This window comes from Pempheris klunzingeri, chromosome 17 (assembly GCF_042242105.1).
Source record: "Pempheris klunzingeri isolate RE-2024b chromosome 17, fPemKlu1.hap1, whole genome shotgun sequence".
Classification (NCBI taxonomy): domain Eukaryota; kingdom Metazoa; phylum Chordata; class Actinopteri; order Acropomatiformes; family Pempheridae; genus Pempheris; species Pempheris klunzingeri.
The window spans coordinates 10,507,938-10,529,145 of NC_092028.1; the positions used below are offsets into that span (position 1 = coordinate 10,507,938).

A 21,208-nucleotide genomic window follows, 5' to 3' on the forward strand; every position below is an offset into this window, starting at 1 on the left:
GTGTGTGTGTGTGTGTGTATGTGCCAAAGTTCAGGTAAACACAAAAAAAAGCTTAAAAAGACTCAGTGCCATATGCATGAAACTTATAGTTTTTTATTATTAATACTCAACACTTCATTTTGTTCATCATGTACAAAGAGAAAGAATAGTCTTATTTGAGCACTTATAATTGTAGATATCATTATTATCCTTATTAGAAGTACCTTAATGATGTTTTTTTGCAATTTTGTCATGACATGGTTAATTTTGTTATTGAGATTACTTTGATTGTTTCCATACAAAAAAAAAAAACAAGGTAAATGTTTTCCCCAATATTCAATATTTACACAACCTGTACAATTATTTGTTTTTGTGTCGTTTTCTGTTAATATGGTGTAAAAATTTTGGGATTATTTCAAAGAAAAGGGCCACAAAAAGAGAAAAGAATGGCCAAGAATAATATTATGTATATCATTATGTATACAACTGATGCTATTCATATGTTACATTTTTGTCAACCCACAGTAAATTTATTCAGGCTATGTAGATTCAGTAAAGATGTGTGTTTTCGTCCACCTGCTCATCATGTGAAATACATTCAGAAGCAACCCCTTATGTCATGTTATCATCACTTTTCGTTTGGGTAAAGCAAACCATTCTGTATGAACGATGATGTAAATTAGCAATATTAACAAACGAACAAAGCTGTACACAATTTAATAGAAAATTTTGTATGCATCAATATAAAGCAATATCAATACATATTAATACACACAGATAGAACTTTAAAATATTGGTAAACAAGTTCTGCAATGACTTCGGGTGAGCTGGAAAATTATAAGCAGCTAAATTACACGGACCATCACGACAAACCGATCATATAATATCACAGTATAATTCTTCCTATCAGCATTAGAAGTGATTCATTTGTAAAAGACCAACGTGATTAGCAGTCCAACTCATTATTTCAGAAATATTAATGTAAAAACAACAAAACGTGTCAAAGAACTCTCCTCTCCAAAATACAAAATGCAACAATACATTTTCCCAGGTTTAAGTCTAAGCTGTGCATCGGCCCCTGTGGCTGACCATGTCACGCTGTTATTTGGTCCCACGTGTCAGTATTCCTGACAGAAAAACACACGTCAGCTGAGGTGATATTTCCATCCTCCACCTTCAGGATGTTCCAGCCCGCTAACTTGTGTTGTAAAAAAAAAAAAAAAAAGTGACACAGTGTTTTGCTCTACATGAAGCTTTTGAGCAAATGTGTTGTGGCATGCTCGTGTGCAGAGTAGTGAGGCTGGGACCAATTTGGCCGTGAGGGAAATAAAGACTTGTGACGAGCTATGCTTACTCTGCATCGCTGCCCGACCTGCACATGCTGGCTGCAGCAGAGCAGCTGGAGGTGGGAAAGGCCTGATGATAGCATGTTTACCACAGCGTCAGGTGCACCTCCACTCCCCCAACCAGCAGCTGTAAACTGGTCCTAGCTTGTCATCCAATGTATGGAAAAAAAACAACAACAGGAACTGATGTTTTGGCACATACAGTGTAAAGTGAGAGCATTTTCTGTTTGGTCATGCTGTTTATTGGGAGTGAGGAGGACAAAAAAAACAAAAACATGGTGGCTTATGTGAAAAATATGCAAACCGAACAGAGTTTACGTGCACAGAGATACATTTTTCACTTTGCAATCAACCCTCCAGACAAGAAAGCAGTTGAGGAGAAAAACAGAAGAGAGATGAATTTCTTCTCTCAGGGCTGGGGAGGAGATTATGGAGACTTATTGGAATCAGTAGCATAGAGAAGAAGAACGGGGGAAATAATTTCTGACTGCGTGGGGACAGAATTGCATATGTACACAACAAATTACAAATTATATTCCCCGTCTCACACATAGAAACAGGCAGTGCACAAAGTTGCATGAAATAAATTAGAATCCAAAGCATTTCCGTGTTTTTCAGCTGTCAAATAACGCAGTTTAGTAATATGTGAGCTAAGATGTAGCAACGGTTGATTCCCCTGAAGAAAAGCTCGACGTAAGATGAGACATGACAGAACAAATGTTGCACCTTTTCATAAGGGGTTGCGCAAATGCATTTCAGCTTCAAATGGATTCTCGGTAATATCAAACTACACTCGTGCTGAAATCCTCAGCAATATTAACATCATCAACACTGGGAAATGTCCAGCGTGCATTTGTCATAATATATATATATATATATATATATTTTCCTTTACCACAGTGATGTCTATCCCAAACATAGACAGGGAACAGGATAGGCCGGGCCGGCGATGGCTCTAAATTCTGTGTGCAATCACCATTAGAGCCCAGGTAAAAAAAAAAACGGGCAACAAAAACACAAACATCTTGTAAATTTTTAACAAGGATTGCTGCTTAAAAATGAAGGATCACAATATACTGCCTCTATATGCAAATATCATCTATGTATACATGTAATATTGTATTCCATAAATGTGTAGATAATTGAATTTATTTCAAAAAGCATGAAGAATAGCTTACCTTAAAAAGAGAGAATCTAACACAATTCAAGGGAAACTTAGCAAAGACTCCTAAAACTAAACTTTCCCCTTTTATCACCAAACGTCTACACCTACAGTAAATTATCCTCAATTTCCAACACTTGAGTGAAAATATGAAAAAGCATAATTCTTAACATAATCAGTATACTGATTGGTAAACTATCATAATTAAGTAAACATGATTTAAAGAAAAAGAGGTTCAATTATATCACTTATGATTAGTAATATTTGTGTCTTAACTATATTTTGCATATTTTTGTTGATGGATTTTTTTGTTTTTATGCGTTTTTATTATTGTTTTGTTTATTTCTTAAATTGCTGTAAAACATATTGAAAGGTACATCCTGTCTGTCTGTTTACTGTACAAAATGAAAAGAGTTTTAAATAGATTATTTACAAGGAAAAGATTGAACATACAAATGCTGACACTGATTGATGCCCACTCCAAAGTCTTTCTTCTGCTCGTTCTTATTTCCTCGTCATTTCCCGTTCTCCTGTCTCCCTCTTATACCGATCTTGCTGATAATGGTTGACCTGAACTTTCAAAATGTGTGCGTATAAAAATTCCAGAGATCCCAATCTATTTATTAGGAGAGTCATGGCGGGGGATGGGTGGGATGGATCTGTTTGATTTAAGGCTAACTCGATCAGTCTCACTTTAGCGGTGTTATCTGTGGAGCGAGGGAAGGAGGAGAGGCTGTTGAATTTATGAATAGTTATCAGCAGGTTAGTGGGGAAAAAAAACTGCTGTTTTATCATTCAGTCGTGATTTACTTCCCTTCACACACACACACACACACACACACACATGCACACACACGGACACACGCATGCACACACACGCCAACCTATTACATTGGTGCATTAAGATTAGGGCATAAGATAGAAGTCCGCAATGACAAAGATCACTCTCTACACACTCCAGCAGCTTCAATCTGAGGGCAGCACTCCTGCGCAATCTCCTGCAGCCCTTGAACTTCTGACACCGCCAGCTAATCGAAGATCAAACCTTTAAATAACTAATAGAGGCTTCTTTATTCTGTACAGTAAAATGATGAGTCATCACCAGACAGCTCGGTGTAGTGGGGGGAGGGGGGGGGGGGGGGGTGATGGGACGATAAGGCATGTCTACTGAGTGCCTACACTGAGTAAAAGGTCCTGTGCAATAAATGAGGCCTCTCCGGCTAAAAAGACTATCTACATCAGTCAAAGTAAAGAGCCGGAAAGCTTTTCGCAAGATGTCCGCCTTCGTGGCGCCGCAGTCAGTGTTTAAGAGGCCTCTCTCAAATAGACATCCTCCTCTGCTCAAGCTTTTATCCTCATAGCATCATTGTCACGGGGCAACAACATGTCTCCTACACATTTCGCCTACATATAAGCGACAGTGCATATATTAAACATACACAATGTCTGAACAAAGCATTCTGTCTGCACCTCCCAGACATCTTAACGTGAGTGAAAAGCAAAGCCTTCTGCGAGATACAAGTGAGAGGCCGAAAAACAAGTAAGTGCCTGGTGACTGTTAACATGTGACCTGAATAAAAGAAGTGGACTAAAGGCTGCCGTGTTGTGAAGTGAGACGTGTTGGTCTATTTGTGACAGCGGGACATCCTGAATACAACTGCTTCATAAAGCACTGCCCATACTTGACATATGAAATCATTTTAGGAAGTTATAAAACATCTCCAACAGCGTCTTGTATCTAAACCGTCGGCAGCAGCGTCTCAAGCCTGCTGTAAAATTTTTACTGCAGTTTTGGCTCATAAATGTGAACACAGAGCAGCCTCAAAGCATGCTGGTCCGTCCTGGTGCCGCTTGTGTGAGGACCGCATGTGAACTGCATGTGAACCGGAGGACACATCCACTGGAGACCATTAAGGCACGTCCTTCCTCCCAAAAATCTTCAGCTTCTGACGAAACGCTGTTGTTCACAGTAACACAAGTTCAGGCCGACAGAAACTGTGTGCGTGCGTGTGTGTGTGTCTTGAAACATCAAATGAGGATCTGTCAGCTCTCAACGTGTCTTCGAGATCCTGTTTTTCCACAAGGAGCAAATAAGTGTATGAGCATGGAGTAAAATATTCTACAGAAAACAGAAAAAAGAGGAGTTAAGGACTCAGTCTTTCTGGCTTGTTGGTTGAACTAAAAACAACCTTCCTGCTGCCACCAACGGCAGCCAGGATACAACTACAGATACTAAAACAGTAGTGAATTATTATACCAACAGAACATAAAACAAGAAAAACCTAGTGATATTATAAGCAGTGTTATCATAATCAGCACTAACATCTTTGTTATTCACAATGTTATCAATATTATTGTTGTTCTTATACCCTGTTTTTTTCTATAAGAATATCTTATTATCATTCATGATTGTAATTCTCATAGCAAACAAGATCAGCTCTTTTGGCGTTAGGGATGAGGAAGAGGAGCGGGGGCTCAGAGGAAGAGGAGAGTGGGAGAGAACAGAAGAGTGGGACGGGTGCAGGACAGAGAGAGAGATGGACAGGCCAGGCTGTCTCCTTCCAGAGAGAGAGAGAGAGAGAGAGAGAGAGAGAGAGAGAGAGGAGGAGAGAGAAGCACTAGTCATCTCCTGTGTCGCAGCACTGGTAAAACGTGACAATGTCTCCTTTCTGCGGTGACACAGGGGCAGATGGGCAGTTCGCTCCTCTCTCCGCTCTCGCAGTCTTTCCTCATAAGCGCTCAGCGGGAGCTCTCAGACAGCCATCAAATCGCACCAGGCTCACATGTCCACTATCAAACTAAGATGAGGTGTCGCCTCTTTGCGATAATAACCGAGTACATTGACTTCTGCCACACTGGTGGATGAAATGATGGACTTGGAGGTGATGCTGAGGGGAATGTTAATTGACTGTGTTTGAACATGTAGCTTTGGCCATTTCTGAGAGAGGGTTAACATCCCACAACTCCTCAGGGTGTCCTGATTTTTTTAACCCAGATTTTCTTGCAAAAGATTTTTTTTTTCTCCTTACTTTTATTTTTCTATTTCACAGTCTCAGTCGTTTCCTCTCTAGCTCGCCTCTTTTACCTCATCCTACATCTTCCCAATATGGGCTAGGGTTGCAGTGTGTGGACAGTGTCTTTAAAATCATCCCTGATCTCCTAACACTACACGCCTCTATTCCTCTCCTCCTTCTTCCCACGCCACCGTCAGCTCCTCCTCCCGCTTTTTCTCTCACACGTCAGACTCAATGCTGGAGAGTTTCTCGTACACATGGCCATTGCTTCCGTTGAAGGGGCGTGGGGGCCCGACCCCCAGCATGGAGCCATGGTGGTTCATTCCACCGAGGCTGAGCTCTTTCGGGAACCGGGGGGCCACGTTGGACATCACCCCGGCCGTGGCGGACGCTGGCAGATATGACGCCGTGCTCATCTGGCTCCTGAAGTCACTTCGGCTGTTTTTGGCAACTTGTTGCTGCTGCTGTTGCTTTTTCATGTAATATTGTTTGGCTCCGTGCATCAGACACTGGTCATCGCCAAAGGTGGGTATAAAGGGGTTTTGGTTTACCCGGTCGGGGTAAAGAGATTTGGATAAAGAGAACGCTGCCCCACCTCCTCCTTCCATCAAAGACCTATCCCTGTCTCTCATGTCTCTCTCTCCAATGGAGCGGCGGTGGAGGCCCTCACCACCTCTGAACAGGCCAAATGGTGAGCCGGGTCCTTTCCGGCTCTCACCTCCGTAAAACAATGGGTCCCTGTCTCTTTCCCTTTCTCTCTCCGACCCCCCGTGACGTTCAAATATGTGTGCGAAAGGGCTGGTGCCCTCCATGTAGCGTTCTTTCTCCTTCAAGCTAACACTCCTGGGTGGAGGCAGCATCCCTCCCATGCCCGCACCACTCATCCCTCCACCTCCTCCTAAACCCCCCATCAAACTTCCCATCCCACCTGCCTCCTCTTTCTGAAGGTCGACAAATGTGTCATACGAGTGTTGCCGTCTAAGTGGTTTGCCGAATCCTCCGCCCTTCCTCCTTTGCTGGCCCTGAGGTTGAGACTGAGGGCCTGCGCCCATACCTACTCCTCCTCCTCCTCCACCTTTCCCTCCCCCCATCTGTTCCAAGAGGTGGTTGTTGTCCTCGCTGATATCATAGAGGTTTCCTGTCTTTTTACAGCCCTCGCAGCGCATGCAGGTCGCAGAGCTGGGGCGGCTGTTTCCTCCGCCTCCAGAGGACCCACAGCTCATACCACCACCGTATCCACCACCACCTCCTCCATGTAAGGACATCTGCTTGCCACCTCCTCCCCCGCTAGCCCGACAGTTCCTGCACTCCCACTCTCCCCCTGCCAGGCCAGATCCTCCCCCACTTTTTGAATCTGACTTTTTGGGTTTGCTCTTAAGAAAGTCATCCACTGGAACCAGGGAGGTGCAGGCCCCCACTCCTCCCTCTCTACTCCCAGGGCCTTCTGTCAGGTCCACATGTTCCCACTGAGGGACGCCCTCTTTGGGCCGAAACTGGTCCAAGTAAAAATCCCTCACACTCTCCTTTTCCCTGAAGAGATAGTTGCCATCATTGTTTCCTCCTCCACCTCCTCCTCCTCCTCCTCCTCTCTTCCGTTCAGTGGGAAAAAGTGGCGGGGAGGTAGAGCGGTGGCTGTGGTAGTGGTGGTGGCTGATGTGGTAGGGTTTCCTCCTGTAGCCCAGCTCAATCTCGTCCAGCTCCCGTCTGGACTTGGCAGAGGCCGGCCTCTTTTTCAGGCTATCACGGTACTGTTTGCGCTTCTTGGCATTACCTTCCAGGTTTCCATAGGTTACTGTGTGCGTGGAAATGTCCGAGACATCTGAACGTATATTCCCATCATCATCTCCTCTCCCCCCACAGTAGTTATGCCCAGGGATGTATGTGGAACTTGAGGCACCTCCTTTAAAGGAGAACTTCCCGTACAGGTCCGGCAGGCCCCCCTTGAAGCCCTGACCTGATGGAGGTGTTTGTCCAGACAGCAGATCAAACTTGCTCATGTTCCTGTGGGTCAGTGCTGAACAGGGCTGGGTGGTGAAAATAGGTGCGACCCCTCCACCCAGGCTGTCACAGTCAAACATGCCACCCTCCAGAGAACTAGCACTGCCCAAACTATGGGGCCTGTTGGCAGGAGGTCCGCTGAGCCCTAGCGTTGAGCCATGGTGGTGCAGGTAGTGGTCCTGGTACAGATTGCTGTCCTTCAGATGAAGGTTGCCAAACGTCCTCTCCACCTCACTGATGTAGTCGCTGAACATGTTGTCTTCTGGTAGATAAGGTGGCTTGCAGTCTGAGTGTCCCGCCAAGCTGCGCCGGTGCTCAGATATGTCATAAACAGAGGATTCACGGCGGATGAAGTCCAGAGCGCTGTGTGGAGAGCCGTTCACCCCTGAGAGGGAGGCCATGTTCTTGGCAGTGCGCAAGAGGCGCATAATGTTGGAATGGGTGTTGTTCATGGTGGCTGATGGGGAGTTCAATGCTGAGCTGCTCTTCTCCTCAATCTGCACCCCATGGATACAGCTGTAGATGCCCTGTGTGGGGGAAACAGAGGCGGGGCGCAGCATTAAAGAGTGAACATTTCAAACATTATGAGACTGCAGTGGTATAGTACATACATTTAAACTGCACCCTGATCACCCCACTTTTTAGAGCCTAGTTGACATAAAGTGAATACAGCTCTTTCTGCTGATGCTGACAAAACCTTGCTGAATTAATACAGTATATAGTAAGGAAAAACCAATGTATACATTATATATGTTACATGTAACTCATTACATAATTACTATTACATATTAATAGATAGTAACATGCAGCATATTAGCGGGTGTGAAATAAAGTGAGACAGTGCAAGTGAGTGTACAGCATGACGATTCAGAGAGGATAGTGTAGCTAGATGTTGGATGATTGATAAAGGCAGAGGGACTGTAAAATCCCCTGGGTCCCTGTGGTCAATACCTTTAATCAATGTGATTAGAATTCAGCTGAACAATATCCTCTGGCAGTTAGTAAACACCTCTGTTCCACTACCCCTCAACGCCACTGGCCACAGCACAATACCCTACGATAAAGGCCAAGCCAAGGAGACACTGGCTGAGCCTTACAGTGACAGTAAGATAAACTGCTCCATTTGCATTCAGTGATGTACGATACAATATTCAGATAAAAATGGATGTACAGAGGAGAGCAAACCAGGCATGACAGATGGGGATGGTAAAGGATCAGATCAATTCCAAACAATGATTTTTACATTTTTCAAAGGAGTTTTTATGGACATCTGTAGATGACGAAGGAAATAAAGGGATACTTCGGTCCCTGTTAAAGATCAGAAATCAGCTGACCTCCATTCTGCTCGCCATTGCAGAGGTCAGGATTCTGCCAAGAGGTTAGGGGTCAGCCGGCTGTCAAATATTCTCTGCTACTTCCTCCTTTTATCCACTTATATGACTTGTTGGACCTCAGTTCTCTTTTCCCTTGCCACTCGTAGTGGGTAGTTAATTAGCTACATGGACAGTGCCTGCATTGCAGCAAAAAGGCTTTCATCCCTCATTCCAGTTTTATAGATAATATTATTACTTCTTTCAATTTCACAGTCTGTTACCAGCCAAGTATGTAAAGCTTGACAGCGGCTACAAGCATGAGAGGTTAACATAAATACAAAATGACTCAACAGTATTTGAGAAATATGGGATGTGGATGGGAATCTTGAAATGGAGGACAAATGTATACGCCCACCTGCATGATATTTCAAGTTTTTTTTTCACTTGGAACCATCTTTCAATGTTTATCTGGTCCTTATCCGTCTAATCTGTGTTTCTTTTTTCCATCTGTCTGTTTATATAATTTGTCACCACTTCATCTCTTTTGTTTTTCTTCTTTTATTGTCCCGATTACACCCCACCTGCTGCCAAATCTGTCACATCCACCCTCCCGAGACATTTATGAAATCATCCCGTCTTGAGCAGAATTTTCCAGAAGCATCCACCTTCAATTTAGGATGATCTTCCCCCCATTAGGATTTCACCTTCATAGTCGGTGAGGCTGTGTTGTACTGAGCAGTGATGGTGTTTGAGGACAACACCGGGATGAATGTTTGTCCGGTTTTTTCTCTCAGGCACACAAACGCGACCGGGAACAACAACTTAAAAACTGTAGCGCATCAAGTCTTGGACATTTAACAAAATGACTGCTGCTTCGTATTCAACAGCAGATTTTGTCTACTCCACAAGCCCACATAATGTAACAGTTGGCAGATTGCTGCCGGCCCAGTGCTACAGTAGCTGATTATTTGGGCAGGATGTGTGAATAGCAATAACTGTGTCCCAAGGGTTCCTAAGAATTTTCAATCCACCAAGGGATCACAGTAAAATCTATAAGTGATTACACTGGTACAGAGAGGCAGGAAATCAACAAATAACTGGGTGCCCCTTTTGTATAATTGCATATAGAGTACCTACTGTACATGCAGCAGCTCATAATTTAATACCGCCTGCGTGTGGTGTAAGTATATGGTGCTAAATGCAAATGAACTTAGCCATGATGTAATGTGAGGGCTGCGAAAAGAGGAGCGATTAAACCTCTAATACATTTACTGTTCTAAAGTCATTAGAGGCTTTTTAAATCGATATAATTAATTTGTTTCAGCGCTGCAGGTGGGACCCGGAGGAGCAGGTAACCAGAGGAGAGACGCTCACACAGCCGCCGAGCCCCTGGGAGGGAGGGAACGCTAACCGACCATGAAGCCATGACCGAAGCCACGTGACTCAAGCCAACCATGACAGATGTCTCATTTTTTACACTGCCGAGCTTAAATGTTAATTGCGGCAATAACAATAAACTTTATTGGATTATGCTGTGAAATTAAAAAAGCGGAATCAATCTGAGTGGCAGAGCAAAGAAAAAAAAAAAGAAAAAGAAAGAAAGGCAGAGGCCAGAGAGAAAACACTTGAGGAAATGAGAGGGAGACAATGTGAGGTTGTGGCCGAGGATTGCGGAAAGATAATAAACATTAATATCCACTGTTTTTGTTTCCCCGTGCCCAAGCTGTGTGCTCACTATGCAAATGAACGCTCTCGGTGAATATTTCCGCTGAATATTTTAACATACTGAATCATCTGGCTGCATTTGTGGACACACAGCGATCATTTATGTTGTCACATTGTAGCAAAGACAGAGGTAATTTCTGTAAATGAGAGCAATCACTGAATGTTACACAGAACATAATTGCTTTCAGATTCAGTTCCCGTACAAATTCTAATGATGTAATAATCAAAAACAACACCAAGCAGCCTTTCTTCGGAAATGAGAAGTCAACTGACATTTTAGCAACTGATATGTTATGCTCCTTCTGCACAGACAGATGCAGACGCGCACACACAACCATAAACAAGGCGGCAGCAACAATGTAAAATTAACACCATACAAAATAATCAAAGTTGGGCACTGGAGCATAATATTAGAGCAGAGAGGAGAAAACGTTAGGTTGGGTTTTTTTTTTTTTTTCGTAGCCTTGCTTTCTTGGCACAAGCCGCCACAGCAGCATATCAAATGGAGGGAGAGAGCAGCAGTGTGTGGCTCTCTGCTGTAAATTAGCCACGTGGTTTAGCCTGCAGCGGTTCACCTTCAGAGGCGCGCAGTGAATTACACCGAAGCCATGTCAAAACAATTGGAATGCAAATCAAATACCTCGGGGGTGACATTGGCCTCCTGGGATCCAGTAATCTACCCTCTCCGGTTCCGTGGCTGATTTTTGTTGAGTGAAATATTGATTTTGGCTCAACATTTTGTAAATATTTACCTTGTGGACACCAGAAAGACTTAAGCATTGAGACAAAAGGAAAAAGCTCCTACATCTTTTTCTAGTTTGGAAGTGAAAGTTCGCTTATTAACAATTTTAACATCTCGAAAGCCTCAACGAATGAATACACTTAAGTTTTAGAGGCATTACAGCGACGCTGAGGATGTCGAGACGAATAAACAAGTAATGAAGGAGACTTATGATCTATTTGGATGTTTTCTTTTTTTCACACTGTTCTGGTGAGAGAGTGCAGTTGCTAGTTGTTGACTTCATTTCTCTTTGCCCCTTGAATATCAGTCTCTTTATCTACCCTTTTTATTTTCTGCATCCTCACCCCCTCCTGTTCCATTTACCCCCCTTCGTTCCCATCTTTCAACTGAGAAAAGACTAACCCAAACAATGTATATTTAATGACATGAGAGATCATATGTTTTATTCATGATGTGTTTTCATTCATACCTGACAGTGCTGACAATAATAATAATCAGGATGTATTTTTTGCTGTCAGATTGTTATATTGACTGCTATCATGAGATAACGGTCAATGCTGAAAGGTAGTGTAACAGTAGCACAAGTAGAAAGGGCAGACTAAGTAATGTCAGGTGCATAGCAGTCTTTATTTAAGGTTTCCTAGTATAAGGGTGTATTGAACTGAGCCAGGGTGTGTTTTATGGGCCATGAATGCAACTTTTCATTTCTGAGGGGAAGAATGTGGTCTTTCCTCTTGCAGACGCTGCATAATCTCAAACTTTTCCAGATGTTGTCACCTTTCGTATTTGTGAGAGGCAAAGATGGCGGAGTAGTTATGAGGAAGTTTATTTATATCAGCCACTGCAAAATTTGGAGAAAAGTGGAGCAGGTAGCAACGTGCGATACTACTGGGCTTCTGCTTGATTTTGATGCTTGAAAACACACACACGGTGTGAAATGTGTCAGCTTCAGTGTGCTGGCTCTGTCTTGAACGGAATTCATTGGCAATCTGAATCTGTCAATCAGAATATTTGTGAAAAAGTACATGTCGTGACAAGATGATTGACGTTTCTCAGTTTAGAATGTTAATTTACAGTGAGTAAATATGCAGCTTTCTGTGTTTTACCATGCACATGGATACATTTATGATCATTAATACCTTTTGACAACATTTTGGACATCAACTTTAAAGTCTGAGCCCAAACACTATTGTCTTGTAAGTGCTGTCTCCCCTTCCCCGCCCTGTCTCACCCTGCTGATGGAGAAGACGAAGCCGGGCTGGCCGGAGCAGACGCCCATGAAGCAGAAGCGCAGCTGCCAGTAGAACCAGTGTTCACAGATGAAGGTTATGAGTGACAGAGCCATGGCAGCACCGAGCATGTAGAAGACACCGGCCATGTTGTCCACGTCCAGCTGGCTGGACATCACCTCGTTCTTCTCGTGGTGGCAGATTCCCGTCAGCCACAGGGACTCCAGCTCCTCCATCTCACCTGTATGGACGGGGGACGGGGTGGGGTGGGTGAAAAGACGACAGAAAGGACAGAGGGAGGGAGAGAGAGAGAAAGGATGAGGGAAGAAACAGATGGTATGAAGAGGGAAGGAGAAAAGGAGAGATCGATGAGAGGGTGGGAAGGAGGGATGGTTAGAGAGTTGATAGAGCGACAACAAGAAGGAAGTGGGATGGAGGCGAGGAAGGAGGGAGATACACCGATGGGCAGAAGAAGAATAGGAGACGAGACAGAGGACGGGGGCATGATGACAACACGTGGCGAAGTGTTTTTATAATTCATATGGGAATTGAAATAAAGAAAGGGGTGTGAAAAAAGTGGGAAGGAATGTAAAATATAAAGAAGAGGAGGGATATGATGTAATAACAGGATGGGTATTGGAGGACACAAGGGATGGAGAGATGATGCAACAGAAGAAGAGAGGAGGGAAGATGGCGGGCAGGCGGGAGAGAAGGGAGGGTCAGGGGAGTTAGAAGTGAAATAGAGCTCTGAATTTTGCAGTAGGCTTCATTGCAGACGGGAAAAGAGTAAAACACGCAGCATTGGTCACGTGTTAATCGCACTGTTCTTTTTAAGTCTAAGTGTGTGTCCCAAAGTGTTAACCACATAATATGTACAAGCTTTGGCATCAACATTTGAATACATTTATGCAAAGTGTAAAAAAAAACAACAAGTGTTTGCATGCTGTATGTAAGCATGTGCATGAATGTGTGTTTGTGTGTGTGTGTGTCCGTGCATCTAACGCTGGTCCCTGAGCTTCTGGCCTCTTTTGTGGGTCACCTTCTGTTTCATCACGAGCTGTTCTCTATCAAAGCCGACTGTGGCGGGACAGGCGTCGCTTAATTAATCATACATTCAGCCGCTGTCGCTGCACGTCAGCGCGACTCTTGCACCGGAGCGCTGGCTGGTCTCTGAGCGTCAACAAGAAGCTCCACAGCATACAAACTCAGGGAGAGGCGCCGCGCGCACACAAACACACACACACACACGCATGCATGCGGGCAAGAATACAGACGCAATCATACAGCAGCCACTAAATGCTGCTGCTGAGAAGCTGACGGTGAACTGTGATCTGACGTGACAGTGGTGGATAGCACTGGCATTTGTACGATAAAAGTATTTTAACACCACTTTGGTTTATTTTGGAAGGAGAGAAGTGTCGGGCCATCCTGCTGGAGGCATAGATGAAAATTGATGCTATTGATAGTTCTGGAAAAAGCTCTTGAGTGGACCTTGAGTTAAGTCTTTTTTTTTTTTTTTTGAAGATTAAACTGAAAGAATGGTGACTCAGTTGACATTTGACTTGAGATAAAATTAAATAGGACAGCTGTAGACTGTCAGTTTGGCAAGAACTTGCATGAAAACCACCTTCTTTCAGTTCTGTTGCTCTGCTGCTCATAATGTGTTTTATCTGTTGTCTTCAATCTCGTTTCTCCTGGTCTAACTTTTAAAAATTTCCATAAGCTAATAACTAAAAGTATGAATGCAATCTTTTGCTATAAAAAGTAGGTTTGGGGTCAAAAGCCAGAGTTTTAAATGGTACGTTTTAGAATGAAGGAAAAATCATCATTGCCTGGTTTTTCTGACGCGATGCAACAGAGCTTTCATCAGCTTCAAGGGCAAAAGGTCATTAACCTCAACTGTGAATGACTTAAAAACTTTCCATCCAGCAGCCAATCGGAAATCAAAACTGCTTTTTCATTTTCACGACAGCTGTGATATATTTTTTGCTCAGGCCTGCGTCAAACCACCCAGACTCCCTTCCAGCCTTCGTATCAGGCCACTGGGCTCTCCACGTGAGTCTGATCGCTTTCTAGGCCACCAGGAGGGGAGTGGATGGTGAGGCGTGGCATAGTGACATTGAAATCCTGAGAGGGGCGAGACAGGGCCGCCTGGTTCTTGTACGAGTGCTTTTGCAGTGGCACAGGGGGGTGTCACTGCGAACCGACCCATTTTCAAAAAGACATGCAACCACATGTGCTCGTACGGAAACATACACGGATCAGTGCGAGAAATGACTTATGTAAGTTAAACTTATAAATAATGTAACTTAATCAATAAGTCAGAAACAATGCATGCACAACACTGACTGAATTGTATGTAGGTTGTTAAAAATAAACCTGTGTCATAAATAGTCAGAATCTCTACACCACTCCCTCTTTATGCCTCTAATACACACACACACACACACACACACACACACACACACACACACCCCCCTCTCACTTACACACATAGACCCTCTCATTTTCAGAGGCCTGACCCATATTCACATGTGCACACACACACACACGTACACACGCGCGCACACACACACACACACGTACACACGCGCACACACACACACACACACACACACACACAAAGAGTGTTGAAATACACCAGGAGCTATGCTGGCACCCCTAACTGGGACGCACTATAGTGGGCCCCGGAGGGCCCTTGGTTCAGGATGCTCACAACATGCTGGACCATGCCCAAATAAACTAACTACAACAGACACACACACACGAAAACCTACACACACACACACACACACACACACACACACACACACACAAAGCAAACTTCCATTACATTTCCCATTCTGAATTGAGCTGTATATCAAAACAAGACATAGTGAAATTAGACTGTTAAAGTTGATAAACTCAGCGAGCAGCCGTTGTCTATGACATTTTGACTTGTTTATGATGCAGAATTTTTGCTAGAAAGCCATAAAGAATTTTCACTCGGGTTGAGAACGGACATTTTGAACACATTTCATTTCAGTTGCTACTCGTGCTGACACTCATTAATGCTCCAGCTAGAGCTGACAGGAGTGAAGTGTTTCAAAAGAACAAGCCATGGAGAGCTTGGACGGGCTCCCATATAAGGCAAGCTCAACAATAAAGCATAGGGCCCCCATGGTGGAGCTAAATCTCAATTTATATTCCTAGCAGCACCGTCTTACCTTTTCTGTCTCTTCTTTATCTATATGAGCGTGCAATTACTGTACATTTGACATGCAGGGCCAACTGATCACAACAAATGTGGTCACAGACACGAAACATTCCTATGATTTGATAGTGAGTTGATTCCCTTCCCTCTAGCAGTTCTTATCCAGACGGGAGGGGTGAAACCCTAAAAATTTACTTTACAAAAAGCCTATTTTTGTCTGAATTTAGAGTAGCCATTCTTGAAAATATTTTATTTTACACTGGTATACATGAGAATCAAACCTAACCACTGTTATTTGTCCCTACAGCACAGCCTGAGGCAAGACTTGTTCAGAGCATATTGATGGATAAATCAAGCGCCACGAATTAGCTCTTAAAGAATAACAGGTTTATTTCAAGTTGGATCTTATTTTCTTAGGAAATGATTTAGACGGGGCGGACACACGAGCAGCAAGAAGATCAGATGTGTTTTAAACAAACAAAACTTGCTTGGAGAAGAAGACAAAGACCGTAGGTAAAGTTCTGATGTGCAGATCCATCACAGACCGACTTCCTGGTTCAACTTAGACCATACAGTACTTAGTGTCTTCCTGTGCAGTGAGGTATTAGCAACATTTCAGGTGTACTCTCTTTCAGATTTGCCTACAAATGGCGGTTTAGATAATCAGTTAATCTTAACTCTTATTTTTCTTGAATGATCAGACTTTGTTTCAGCGAGGCTGCCATGTTCCTCGATCTCAGCAACTAATTTGGTGAGTGCAGTCTTATACTTATAGACTTATCCTTACATGTTTGCTTCACGGCTGTCAATCAGAGGTCATGTCGTTTCCTTTGCTGGTAAAGTATGGTATTATCTCAGAGTAATTAAATGAACAACTCATCCCATCAGCTCAGCTGTACTGTACGCATGACAGTGTCTGTTGGCCAAGTTCATCAAACTGAGCAATATTTATGAATAAAACGGGGTGGGGGGGGGGGGGGGGGGGGGGCATGCTGCCTCACCATCTCCAAAGAGCTGCAGGATGGCCAGGTCCACATGTCTCTTCCAGAGCGACTCCTTCTGGATGGCGATCCCGTACCCCGTGGTGGCAAAGATGTAGCCGCTGCCGATGGTCACCAGCTTGCAGCCCTCGTCCCTACCGGCCATGTAGTTCAGTACGGCCGCATCGTAAATGAATGCGTCTAGTTTGCTAATGAAAGGGAGAGAGAGGGAGAGAGAAAGAAAGAGAGAGGAAGAGAGAGAGATAGGTTACAATTAATTAGCACTTGGGAGTCAGACATCACAGCTACAACATTCCAATTAACCTGCTAAATAGCACTAAGCTGCTGATAAGTGTAATAGACTTCCACTTGGTTTGCCAAAGGCTGGAGTTGGCACACAGACTGGCGAAAAGGAACACTTGATGAAAACTGAAGAGGGGGAGTGAAAGTATTATTGGAGTTATTCAGCTACAATATGGTTACATGAAGACAAGAAGGGAAGACACAAACAGGGGACTTTTTTTTTCTTGAACTGTTTTCCCCACAATTTACACTTTCTATTGCAATATGTGACTACAATAACGACCATTGTTCACCTGCACTCTGTTGTGCTTTATGGGTCAGTCCCTTAAAAATCATTGCACTGCTGCAATAAAACTAAATCCAACTCCTCAGATTTAACAGAATGAAAACTTATCTAGGTAGTGTTTCGGTGTAATAAACTACTGAAATAAAAGATGTTTACGTGCCCGAAGCGAATACATAAACATGTACCAGAATACATTGTTCAATATCCCTAGATGATAGTTACCATTTTGTCAAACAGGGACTTCTGTTTCAAGCATTTATGAGATGCTTTAAATGAATTTTGCCTTGAAAATCCTTTTGAACTAATTGTAAATTTGGTTTTACAATAAAACTAGAGGAAGCACTTTAGCGGGCAGTTTCTCACCCAGCCTTGAGGCTCTGCAGAGCCTCGTTGACGTTTCTCTGATGGAATTTCGTCATGTAGGAGTGCATCTCTGGATAGTTGTTCCTAATGTTTCTCTCTGTGCTCCCGTTTGGGACGGTGCCGAACCGAAACGGAGGTGAGAAGTCGTTGGGACTCTGGAACTAAAATATGGGAGACAGAGCATGGAGACAGAGGCCTGTAAAACGTCTTCTCTCCAAATGAGGGTGAATGTAAGAACAAGAAGACTGGGCGGCACAGCTTCAACCTTACCTTTTTGTCTGAGAGACCAGTTACCTGGTCCACATACTCCTCCTGGATCATGAAAGCAGCCAGGTTGGCAGTGTAGGAGGCCAGGAAGATGACAGCAAAGAAGGCCCAAACTGACACCATGATTTTACTGGTGGTGCCTTTGGGGTTCTGCACCGGCACGGAGTTGTTAAAGACCAGACCCCACAGCAGCCAGATGGCCTTACCAATGGTGAACGATGGGCCGTGAGGCTCTGAAACAAACACAGTCATGGTTAAATGACAGATCAGCTTTGGTTTCTAAACTGGTGCGTGGGACACACAGTTGGTCTGCTTTTACTGACGGCTCTCCAGCTGGGCAATGATTTTGTAGAATGAAATTGAATCCATCCATTCATTGTCTATACCGCAATCTAATTTGTTTTTTTTAGCACACGTTAGCATGCTGAGAAGCTGGACAAAGCTGATGAACATGGTATGCACTATACATGCAAAACATCAGCATGTTATGTAGCCATTCTGGTGTTAGCATGTAGCATTTTAGACTTTTATTTTTTCTGACATTTATATTGGCTACATACATATATCCATCCATCCATCCATCCATTATCTATACCGCTTATCCTTAAGGATCGGGGGGGGGTGCTCGAGCCAATCCCAGCTGACATATATATATCACACATGATTTAAGATATATGTTTTATATAAGTTAGGAACTGAGTTGGTTCAATTCATCCATGAGCTGGCAGCAGACTGGTTCAGTCCAGCCATTATGCTGCGATTAGCAGTTGGTTCATGTTTGTGTGGGTATGTGTGAGTGTGTGAGAGAGAAAGAGAGTGTGCGTGCAAGCACGTGGGTGTTTATTGTTGTATGGGGCTTTTGTTCATGGACAAACTGACTTTATCTTGCCAAATACCTCCTTTGTGAAGTCTGTGAAGAAAGTTGGTTAAATGAATTGGGCAGAGATTTTACAAATCTGCAGTCATGCCATTGATACGTTATTGCCTCGAATCCTTTGAGTCCGAACTTCGATCTGCACTCTTCATGATAGCAAACTCCCACAGCGCAACAAACAGATAAAACAAGGAGGCACACAGAAGTGAACAGCGCTTTAGGGAGGAATACATCTCCAGAACATGATGAAGGATGAGAGGAATGAAAAAAAAAAAATAGCCATTGTCTATATATAGCCACATCAGAGATAGAGTTGTGGGAAGACATTGATTTTTCTTTTTTTTTTTGTTTCTTGTCTTTTTGGTTGGGGAGATCTAACACTAAACTAGCCCCTTGCTGTCAGAGCTGACGTGATTTTTGGGAAATATGGAAATGAATGCAAATGACATGACCAGAGAGAAGGAAGCAGCACTGGAAGATACACCTGTAAAAGAAAAAAAGAGCAGCATGGAGGAGGAGGAGGAGGAGGAGAATGAAGTCATTGGGTCATTGAGGATGGTTGGTCTATATGTGAAGGCGGCCAGCGGTGTGTTTTCGCACGTCTGTGTCTCTGTCAGTCTTTGTGCACAGCAAAAGACAACCCCTACAAAACAATCTGCACTGGTATTGTTATACATAGGAAGCATTAAACTGCAAAGCTGTATCTTTGCTTGCTTGTTTGATGCAAATTACTAGTTGGTGCCTAACTCATCCAACGCATTTCTCTGCCGGACCAAATTGTCTGCCGCCATGTTCTAGACATATTTTGGATTCTTATTTCACCGGCTTCATTCTTCTTTGACTGTTGTAATTTGGTGGACAGATAGCACTTGGATTGATTTGGATCTACAATTCCACTACCAGACTTTCTCTTTGCCAAAACCATTGCACTGCTTTCATGTGCAGTGGGTACACTCAGATCCAGGACTTTCAAAGCTGTCTGTTCAACATTCACCCATTCAAGATGTTGTTCGGAAAACCAGAAACCTAAAAAATACTAGAAAATTAAAGCCAAACACTGGGAAGTGCTGGTGCTAGAGTCACTAGAATCAGTGCAAAAGCAGCCTGTGAAAAGGTGATACAAGACTAAAGGTACTAAGCCCCATATTATCTGCTTCAGTTAGCACGTCACTGCTTATCAAAAGACAAACCACGTCTCCTAAAGAACGTGCTTAAATGTGCTGGAATTTGCTTGGACATATATGTTGTTGCCTAAACTGAATTCTGCCTGGGTTACGCTCACAGGCAACGTGGTTTTCCAATCAAGGAAATGTGATAAATGTGTTTCACCACAGAAAATTAACTGGTCTTTCTTCACAACTTCCCAGACCTCCCATCTTATGGCAAGCCTGGATGAAATTAGCTCAACCTCAGCCAGCTATGCCACTAAGATTATACTGATGTATCAGTATTAACAATCTAATAATGCAATAAATAATAATACATCAGTCACAGAGGAAGTTTTCTGTAAAATTCAAATCAGTGTTGACGTTTTCAATAAGTAACCAACATCTTAATCTGAGTAACCTTTGAGTTACCTCTGATCAGTATGACCAAGCTGCTGGAAACTTTATTGTCATGCAGATAAACTTAATCTGGGCAGCTGTACATTTTTTTTATTGAAACAGATTTGCTGTGGAAAAATACTTTAATTCTAAAGCAACACATCACTTTTAGCACATGTTGCAAAGGTATAATTGCACTGGTACATCCAACCTGAGCATGCCCTCCCATCTGGTGTGTTCTGAGCGAAAAGAGTGAGTGATGAAGGAGGCAACTTGGCTAGAAGACTGGAGGAGAAAGTGTCTGCATTCATTTACATCTATATCCTAAAGGAAAAGCTCTGTTCACCCCCCAGCAGGAATCATGGCCATGCCTGTGTGTTTCCAAGTATCTGTGTGTGTGTGTGTGTGTGTGTGTGTGTTGAGCTGAGGCCTCTCACCTTTGCCGTCAGCCAGACAGCGGTTGTAGCCCACGGGGCTGAAGTATTCGAATATAAACACAGCAAATGCTGACACCAGCAACAGCATCACGAACATCATCACCCACACATCCGCGCTGAAGGGCTCTGGAGGGCGAGAGAGGGAAGAGGGGAGAGGGAGAGATGAAGGGACACAAGGGATTGAGGAAGGGAGCGTGGACGGACAGAGATTAGGAAAAGAGAGGAGATGGTAAAAAGAGAGTTGTAAAAGGATGGTGAGGAGAAGAGGGACGTCAGCGGAGGGAGGTGGAGAGAAAAAAAAGAGCGAGGGCGACAGAGAGAAAGAGAGGGGGAGAAAATGAAGCGAGAGAGGGAGAGGGCAATAGAGATATGCAAATGTGGAGCGCCAGATTGAGAAGAGGAAGGAAGAGCCAGAGAAATGGAGTAGGAGTGGGAAATGTAAGAGGGCAAAGA

General features: G+C 43.6%; 1 protein-coding gene across 1 annotated transcript in view; it reads right to left on the reverse strand.

Moving 5' to 3' along the window:
* Positions 1-5,719: 5,719 nt before the first annotated feature.
* grin2ba (glutamate receptor, ionotropic, N-methyl D-aspartate 2B, genome duplicate a) overlaps positions 5,720-21,208 on the reverse strand; it is a 78,935-nt gene continuing 63,446 nt past the window's right edge. The window contains exons 9-14 of the mRNA XM_070847784.1: positions 20,756-20,881; positions 17,904-18,133; positions 17,634-17,794; positions 16,703-16,890; positions 12,511-12,749; positions 5,720-8,026 (exon numbers count right to left, since the gene is read on the reverse strand). Of these exons, the coding sequence (XP_070703885.1) occupies positions 5,720-8,026; positions 12,511-12,749; positions 16,703-16,890; positions 17,634-17,794; positions 17,904-18,133; positions 20,756-20,881 (3,251 nt within the window). The remainder of the gene's footprint in view (positions 8,027-12,510; positions 12,750-16,702; positions 16,891-17,633; positions 17,795-17,903; positions 18,134-20,755; positions 20,882-21,208) is intronic.